General features: G+C 44.1%; 1 protein-coding gene across 1 annotated transcript; it reads left to right on the top strand.

Annotated features, from left to right (window-relative positions):
- The first annotated feature begins 553 nt into the window (after positions 1 to 553).
- On the top strand, positions 554 to 1,870 carry LOC127325799 (uncharacterized). The gene is made up of 2 exons (XM_051352617.2): positions 554 to 1,492; positions 1,614 to 1,870. Exons 1-2 carry the CDS (start codon positions 698 to 700, stop codon positions 1,656 to 1,658), a joined length of 840 nt encoding a protein of 279 aa, XP_051208577.1. The 5' UTR covers positions 554 to 697; the 3' UTR covers positions 1,659 to 1,870.
- The last annotated feature ends 7,981 nt before the right edge of the window (positions 1,871 to 9,851 follow it).

The raw sequence follows: 9,851 nt of genomic DNA on the forward strand, positions 1-9,851 counted from the left end.
GCGGCGCGTTCGCGGCCTCGATCGCTTTCTCCTCCGGGGAGAGCACCTTCTTTGCAGCCTTCGCCTTCGTCTCCCGGCCGCCGCCGGTGCCGGCCCGCTTTGCTTCCGGCGGACCCTCCATTGTGGCTACGGTCGTGGCTACGGGGGAGTGTGGGGCGGCGGCGGGTGCGGCGGCGAGGGTTTGATCCGCATCCATGGCGGTGGCTGCGGCGGCGAGGACGTCCATCGCTTCTGGAATGTTTCGCTTCTGGAATGTTTCGCTTCTGGAATGTTTCGCGCCGGTCTAGTTTGCTTTTTCGCGCGGGGAATGACCAGTGGCGGGAATTATATCGGCCTCGCTGCCACTGACGCGCGGGTCCTACGTCTTTTTCGGCGGTCACTCGGCGCGACCGCCAAGCGTTCACGGAGACGCAAACCTGCCGCATATTTGGGCCAGGTTTGCATCTCCGCGGACGGGCCGGTCACTTTGCGTCGTCCCGCTGGAGCAGGGCCCAGACGCATTTCCGGTCACGGCGGACGCAGCTGGAGATGCCCTTAGCCTGGGCAAATTGAGTGATGCCTGGGCAGGCCAGTCTGCAGACCCATCGCCAAAAGGTCCTCATCCTCCGTTCCTTCGCCCGCGGCGGCGGCGGCGCCTCCCAAGACTCGATTTTTTCCCCTTCCCTGACTCACCTCACAGAGAGGTCACGCCGCGGCCATGGAAGGAGAGGTGGCCCAGCTGGACAAGGAGGAGCTAGCGTGTATCCTCATTCGTGCCATGTCCGCCGCGAAGAACGTCGGGGCCCAGCGCGACCGCCTCCTGCAGATCCGCCGCCGGCTACAGCTGCGGATCCCCGGAGACGAGGACGCGGCCAGGATCCAGGAGGATGTCGCCTCCGGCCTCCACAAGGTCTACTCCATGGGCCTTTTCCACGGCGCCCGCTACCTCGCGGACTGCCTCGAGATGGCTTCCGAGAACCGCGACCGCTTCTCCTTCAGCATCCCCGCCTTCGCCGTCATCCCCAACGAGCAGCTCTACGGCCTGCTGCGCCGGCAGTGGCACTCCCGGCGCCCGACCACCCTGGTCCAGGCCTTGGCCCGCATCGAGTCCGCCTACTACGCCGTCATGCTCCCCTTGGAACACCACCTCCCCCGCTGCATCGAGTTCCTCGTCGGCGTCCGGCCACCGTCCGTCACCCCCCAGACGATCGGAGTCATGACAGGCTACCCAGATGACCTGATAGCCGCCGCCAACGAGCACCTCCGCCGCCTCGCGAATAGACCGGAGGGCAAATTCCCCAACCCCGCCGCCGCCGCTGGCAAGCCCCCTCGGGAGGAAAGCAGCGTGGACGTGGACCTGGCGCTCACCTACCTACATCGCTCGTGCTCCCTCACGAGCCTCGCCGTCAAGCACCTGGACGTCGCCATCGCCTTCGTCTCCAGCTTCCTCGACCCGGACGAGGTCGCCAATATCTCCAAATGGACCGACCAACGTACATACTACACCTCTGAGGTACATACAGGAATTCTCTGCCTTATTTGCTACTACCAGATCTGTTCATCGATGTGCCCTGCAAAAGGAAAAAAAGAAAGAAAATCGAGCTTTCCGATTCATTTTCTTTACTTCATTGCAGGAGGGGCCTTACCCACCAGATGAAAGAAACTGCTTGAATTGTTGATCCAAGCCGACGTCGTCCAAGCTCCAACATTTTACAGTTTCAGTTCAGTTCGGTCAGATAATCTGCTGCTACCATCTATGGTTCTTTCTCTGGACAGCCGTGGTGGTTATCCATGTTTAATCCCATCAGGATAATGCTGTAATGTCATACCTGCACCTTGTCGAACCGAATTGCAGCTAAATTGGCATTTTGGTCATGCTATTTTTTACCAATCTTCCTTCTGTGATGCACTTCTCTTTTTCTATCGTAGAGCATCAATCTACTAATAATGCGTGCACTCTGGTCTGGTTTTGAGTTTTCACAACCAAGGACCTCATGAACGCGTTAATCTTGGCCGCTACTCTGAACTTGGGACTTACTCTCTGAACCTGCCGTTCCACGCTACTCTGAAACTATCACGCACCAACATAGCATTATTTAACAGGACATTACAACTCCAAAGTTATCAATCCAGGATGGAAACAACACATAACAAACAATCTGAATTGATTGATTTTTTTTATCTCGAGAAGGGTGTTTAATTTAACCTGTTTAAGAATAGCAAGGGTGTTTATCCATGCGTTATTTCATTCCGAACAAACCAAATTCTCCAAATGATCATCAGTAACTTATCACGGATAGCTTGACAATGGCGACGGCCATGTCCTCTGCTCTGTAACAACTACACCCTGCACTCACTGCACGTGGGTGCCGCGTGAGAAATATGCAAATGAGAGTTTCCCGTTCTACTGCCTTCACTTACATATCCGTGGCCATGGCGTGACTCTGGGAAGATGACAATAAAAATTCAAGTCGATTAGTACAACTGTGTAGGCCATGGCAGCTAGGACACTCAGACCTGAATTTTTCAGTTTCTGGAATTTTCAGCGGCTACAGAAAAGACACAAATCTTTCTATATCTTTCAACACTTGTTGGTGTCACACTGACAAATTTCAGGCAAAGTATATGCCTGAATTTGGATGATACTAGTTTCAGTAATTCAATCCCGCAATTCAAAACGATCGCAACTGTCTCGGAGCACACGCAACCCATACAAAACGTGGGAACTTATTCGTGAACAACTAATATTGGTTTTCACCATGTGACATGTTCATACTACTGGTTACTACCTCTGCTGCTACATACTAACCAAATCAATCGTCTGTACCACAAACTCGACGGCTTTCCCGAAAGACACCTTTTCTAAGGAAGCTTCCAACTCTCACCGGGCAGATCTGATGAGCCCTTCTCTGAATTCACAGAGCTGCTCCCCCAAGGCCTTGCTCTCAGCCATTTTGCTCCCCTTCTCCTGTCTGTAGTCGTTTCGTGTCACTCCCTTCACCTTGGGGTTGAGCACTACATAACAGGTAGTTACTGCTCCCTGAATAAATGAAACACAAATCATAGCTCTGTAGAGAAAATTCAGTTCAGAAGAAAATACAAAATGGCAAAGATTATTCTTGTCTTCCATTCCGTTTCAGTAAAACACAGTTTATGGTACATCAGAGCAGAACACTTAACCGGCGGATATAGACTTTAATACTTAGGGCATCTCCAACGGGGAGACGCAAATCGGACGCTAAAACGGACACGAACCGTCCGTTTTCGTCGGGTAGAATGGTCGAAATTGACTGCACGTCTGTTTGCGTCTAGGGGTGTCCCCAGCGGCCCGACACATAATTTTTTTTCCATTGAAAACCTTACATAATTCTAAAAATACATCAAAAAGCTAAAACCTAGCTACGGACTACTGCTCATCGTCGCTGACGAGGTCGATGAACTACGGCATCCGTCATAGGAACTGGTACATCGGCAGTGGAGGAGGAAGGGCAACCTACGATGACTGTTGCTAGACCGTCGGTGGAGCATGAGGTTGTGGTGAGGTGGTCACGGATCCAATGCCATTGAAGGAGCAGCAGATCGAATGAAATTTGATGACTTTTTATTTTAGAAAAGTAAGTATTGAAATCATTGCCTATGGGCGACCGAACTAGTACGCCGTAGGGGCAAATACTATACGCCAGGTCGGTGGCTACCGCGCGCCGCACACCCCCGCGCGCGCGGTATGGGCCTGCCTAGTCGGCCCAGTTCGTGTTATTTTCTGTTTTTCTGTTTTATTTATGTTTTCTGTTTCTTTTTTTCTGTTTTTTTTTCTTTTTTCTTTTTTCTTTTTTCTTTTTTCTTTTCTTAAGATTTAATTTCTTAAATTTAAATATATTTAAATGTAAAATTTTCTATCTCAAATATTCGAAAAGAATTCAAATTCGAAAATTGTTCAAGTATAAAAATTGTTTAAATACGAAAATTGTTCAAGTAGAAAAAAATTTCAAATTCAAAAATTGTTCAAATGCGAAAATTGTTAAAAAGGAAAAAAAAACATGTGGTCTTATCACATTCGAAAAAATGACCGGGGGGTGTGCGGTTGGTCGCTTCCCACCGAGCAGGTCGGTGTAAAGCACCCCCCGCCGTAGGATCCCGCGATATATGTTGCGCATCGACCAGCGGGCTTATCCAGTGGCCCACGCTGACGCTGCCGGGTGAGCACGCTCCTAGCCCACGGGCTATCCGGGCGACACATTGTTCGGCGGCTACAGCCCATGATATTCTATTCATATGTGAGAAACCAACTTAAAATATTTATATTACATCATACACCTTAGATATCTCTGGCGTGACATTAAGGATATTAAAGACACGGACACAAATGAGCATATATTTCGCGCAAATATATACATATACACGGTATAAGTTGTGAAATTATGAAAAAATAATGCAATGAGATTTTTTCATATATCACAAGGTTTAAATTTATCATAGCACAATTTTGTAAGGATATACATTACAAATATATAACTAAGATCGATGCAATTAGTATTAGCGACATTTAATGTGGCCAGGAATGATAATTAATAGATAGCCATAATAAAGTATTAAAGTTTAGTATAAATATATTTATTTTATTTTGCCTTGGTTCCGAAATATGTTTAAATCTGCCATAGCAAAAGGTCAAATCATGTCGCACAGAATATTATTATGGCTTAGAAATGATAGAGGACAAGATCAACAATAAAAACATGTATTTTATCAAGCTAGACTTTAGTCTATATGCTCGGTGCGTCCTTATTTTGACTATGGCGAGGTGAGAACAGAAGATGCCAAATCAAATTTAGAGCAAGAAACACCAGCGGCTATATTTGCACCTTCAAAGTGGTGTCATAGAAATTCAAAACAAGTTATTCAATTAGTGTAGTAGGTAGGGAAACTTGACATCCTCAGTCTCACCTTGTTCATGTCGGCAGCTGCATGAAGCACCGCATATGCCACGAACTCGTCCAGGATCACGCTGCACACGCTGCATCGCACGACCGTTGGGGTCGTACCAAAAAAAAAAAATCTTGGGCGGGCCAAGCTAAAGCAAAGCACAAAATACTCTAATTCTAAAAGATGTCTTCCTCATTTTCATTTGAATCATTCTTTTTCTTTCAAAACCAGATCAATTTTTCTCTTATTGATTTACTTAGGCTTATAATATACATTGATCGGATTTCCCACGTTTAATTGTGAACGACGTGGCTTTTATCTACGAATTGTTGCATACACACCAGACCAGATGATACTAGGCACGTGGCAAGGAGCACGTCGATTAATCATATCGTGTGTACTCTTCGGTGGTTCCTACGATCCATACTACTTGAATAGTAAGTACAAAGTATATATGCATATATTGTTGTTACCGAATCCAACTTGAAAGGAAAGTTTACCGACCGTTCAATTTACACTACAAATGCTTGTATAAATATATATCTTACCTAATCATATGTGAGAAACCGTCTTACAATATTTATATTAAATCACATGTACACTTTAGATACCTCTGGCGCGAGTGGCATTAAGGATATTAAAGACACAGACACACACGACCATATATTCGGGCACAAATATGTACATATACACGGTACTATAAGTTATGAAGTTATGAAAAACTAATGCAAGGAGATTTTTATATATATATCAAACGGTTTAAGTCAATCATACCACAATTTTGTTAGGATATATGTGCTAATAGATCTTATTATCCTGTTGATCGGATTTCCCACGTTTAATTGTGAACGTGGCTTTTTATCTACCAATTGTTGCATACACCAGACCAGATGATAATAGGCACGTGTCAAAGGGAGCACGTCGAGTAATCAGAGGAAATTGCAGTTTGCACCAGGTCCTGTTTCAGGCGTTGCAAAGACCACCAGGTCTACGTCTTTTTTGCAACATCCACCAGGCCTTGTACTAATATGTTGCATTCTAGTCTAGTACTAATCGTTAGCAGCAAAAAATAGTGCTCCCAGCAATCAGATTGGCTCAAGTGCATGACGTTTGAGCCTTTTCATCTTTTATTACAAACAAACCTGAAGAAAAGTATTCTAGAAAATTTTGGCATGATATCTCCTTATAAAAAGAACAACTTAGACATTTTCTATCAATTGGCAACAACAGATGACATACAAATAGAAGTACAAATATAATGATGGTCCCAGATGGCCATTACAAACTCTGCCATACATCCAACAGAAATCATGGACCAAAATATTGGTGCAGTCTTAAGGTTATACTAGCATCCAAAAGTACCCACATGTAGGCATTGCGCACATAATAAAGGCCAAAACAACCTGACAATCATTATTACTGGGAATTCTATTGTTGGTAGTTTAGAACGGCTGTGAAGTAAGAATAAAGCCTTGACCCTTCATACCCTCGCACATTTCCTTCATCGCATCATAGTAAACTCTTTTCTTCAGCGGCTTTGCTCTACTCTTGTGCTTCCTGGTTGCTATTTCTGATTCCAACACAGCCCCATCGTCATCACCTGAATTAGTGATATCTTTATTGTCATCACTGCAACTATCACTAAGCACAAATGCATCATCAACTGTTCCTGCAGCAGCCCTCAACTTCAGCTCACAAGTCTTTCTTGCCTTGGCCTTTGCAGCTTTGCTTCTTGCTTCCCGCACTAGAGCTGCCTTGTCCACAGCAGGTTCCTCATCCAATTCATCTTCTTCAGGTACAGGGAACAATTCTGCTACATCTGTGTAGCCTTCTTTCTACCAGTCGACATCCTCCTCAAAATCAGAACCTGATTCATCACTAGAATGAGACTCATATACAATATCTTCTCCCAGAATATCATCCATCTGGAAAGAATCACCCACTACTTCTTGCTGAATGGATTGCCCTCGGTTCCTCAACAAACCAATCAGATGGCCACTCCACGTTGCATTCTGAATTGATGTTTGTCTCCTCGCTGCACAAATATACAAAATCCTATCAGCACAAAAGCATGGAATACCCTGATTCGTTATTTCAATCAGCACAATAGACTCAGTCTTAAACACATTCCAAAATTGGTCGTACCATGTGAATAATACAAACATAAGCACCTAAAATTCAAGGTTTTTAACGAAATACACGTCGATCTATGTCAGAAAGGGGCAGTGGCAAACCTAGGGTTCTAGAGAGGCGGCTACAACATTACCCTAATCAAAGCGGCGGGGAGGAGATGAAATTGGGGTGCGTCCTTACCTGACGACGGAGAAATTCTGGTTGGGGTTACTCGTGGGCGAGAAGCTCGCCGCCGATTGGATGGCTGCCGCCTCCGCCGCCGCCGCCACCGCCATGGTCTCTCCTTCTCGCGCTTGTCCTTGATCTACCTTCCCTTGGGCTAGCTTCGCGTGAGGAGGAGGAGGATGGCGCAGGAAGTCGAGGCCGTCATCTGAGCCCATCATCAGCATCCAACAGGCGGCGATTTGCCGGCCGTCGGCGCCCTTGTGGTGGCGCTTCACGGAAGAAGTCGCGAGGAAGACAGGTGTGGAGAGGGCTGCACGGTCGGTTTGTCTCTCGCCTGGTTAGACGTGGTCAACCCGCTGGTTGTGTGGGACCTACTGCTAATAAGGCTATCAACGCAAGGCAAAGCAAAATTTAGACTAGAATGCAACAGATTAGTACAAGGCCTGGTGGATGTTGCAAAAAAGACGTAGACCTGGTGATCTTTGCAACGCCCGGAACAGTACCTGGTGCAAAGTGCAATTCCCTCCGAGTAATCATATAGCGTGTATTCTCTCTCCGGCGGTTACTACTGTATAGTAGTACTATTTGAATAGGAAATACAAAGTAAGAGAAGTGCTCTTGGCTCCCAATCTCCAGTGCTCTCGCTAATTTTAAAAAAACCATATGTTGTTATTACTGAATCCAGAAACTTACCGACCGTTCAATTTTTCCTCTAAATGCTTATATAAATATCTTACCTAATCATATGCGAGAACCCGTCTTAAAATATTTACATTACATCATGCGTACACCATAGATATCTCTGGCGTGACATTAAGGATATTAAAGACACGGACACACACGAGCATATATTCGCGCACAAATATATACATATACACTGTATAAGTTATGAAATCATGAGAAACTAAATCAATGAGATTTCTTATATATATATATATCAAACGGTTTAAATTTATCATAGCATGATTTTTTAAAGGTATACAGTACATTACAACTATATAACAAAGAGCGATACAGTTAGTTAGCGACATTTGATGTGTTCAGGAATGATAACTAATAGATAGAAATTGTACTCGTTTAATATTGTAGTAAGATAAAAGTAGGTGAGTCATAAGGAAATATTAAAGTTTAGTATAAATATATTTATTTTATTTTACCCTAGGTCCAAAATATGTTTAGATCTGCCCTAGCAATAGGTCAAATCACGTCGCAAAGAGCATTACTATGACTTAGTGATGGTAGAGGCTCGGGAGGGGCGCTGAGCTTAATAGGAGGGGCTCGATCCGCGCCACTGTTTTAGCTAACTATGATCTACCAAAGACGGGCGGCTCGGATTTACTCGGAAGGTGGCAATCCGTGGATTATCTAGTTGACCAATCAGAAACAGGCTTTATTTTGAGCTTCCGATTGGTTTTTTGGCGCTGCAATTTTGGCAGCAGAAACGCATTTCCGCGGGGTGGAGTCCTGTCCTCCACATCACCTGTCCGCGTGCGGCCTAGCTATTCGCTGAGAATCGGTTCTACAAAATGTGGAAGAAGCCTTGAAAAAAAAATCCTTTATTATTCTAAAAAACTGGAAATCTTAATTTCCAAACTCAAAATTTTCTGGAAAATGCAGAGGTACTTTAAAAGCAAAAAACCAGGTACTCCTTACATATGTCTAGCCTGCACGTGCAAAGTTTAATTCCTACATATGTCAGATGTGATTTCAACATAAATAAAGAAGACCAACCTGGGGACCAAAATCAAAATTAAATTCCTTTTTGGAACCATATTTTTGTCTTTTCTTTGCGGAAATCAGAATATACAATATTTTAAACAAATCTTTACAAAGATGTAGGTCACATCCTTACATGTAAAAAAATAGTTTTCGATTTTATAAAAATTCTATGAGACTAAAGTTCCTGAGGGCGGCATGAATTCACTAGCATCTGAGTTCTAAATAACATGGTAAATATTTTGTCAGGTTTTATTCAATTAGGGGCAGAGCCTTAGTTAAGTGCAGCCATATGCATGTGTAAATACACCCTTATGATGGGTCCTAAAACCATTTTCATAAGCAAGTATAGGAATCATTAAGACATAAATGTCCCATTGTAAGGGTATATTGCCCCTATGTGTGGTTTTAGTAATTAATGACAACCCCTATGGACTAATATTTTCATTGAGTTTATATGAAGGAGTATTCCATAGGTACTTCTTGTATTCCATGTGTTGGATTCAAGTATGGATGCCATGAAGATAAAGATACACCTTGTGTATTGGCATCAAGATCATCGATTTGAAGACATATATGTGATATGATCAAGAAGAAGAAATGAAGATGGAGTTCTTATGTGGAACTCAATATTAGCCATGCTCTATCTTATGAGAGTATGAGAAGGTACAAGGTTAAGTTGGGCAAGTTCAAGATGAGCATCTCAAGTGGATAACATGCTTGAAGCTTGCCGTCCATTTGGTGATAATGGACTTGTGAAGATGTGCATCAATGGAGCTTTCCCATCTATAAGGGTATATTGCCCCTATGTGTGGTTTTGGTAATTAATGACAACCCCTATGGACTAATGTTTTCATTGAGTCTATATGAAGGAATATTCCATAGGTACTACTTGTACTCCATGTGTTGGATTCAAGTATGGATTCCATGAAGATAAA

Source organism: Lolium perenne, chromosome 3 (genome assembly GCF_019359855.2).
Source record: "Lolium perenne isolate Kyuss_39 chromosome 3, Kyuss_2.0, whole genome shotgun sequence".
Taxonomy (NCBI): Eukaryota; Viridiplantae; Streptophyta; class Magnoliopsida; order Poales; family Poaceae; genus Lolium; species Lolium perenne.

What these genes read in the sequence shown, in the direction of transcription:
- LOC127325799 (XM_051352617.2), top strand. Translation starts at nt 698, where the DNA reads ATGGAAGGAGAGGTGGCCCAGCTGGACAAGGAGGAGCTAGCGTGTATC. An exon ending in GTACATACTACACCTCTGAG is followed by an intron (nt 1,493 to 1,613) that starts GTACATACAGGA and finishes ACTTCATTGCAG; the next exon opens with GAGGGGCCTTACCCACCAGA.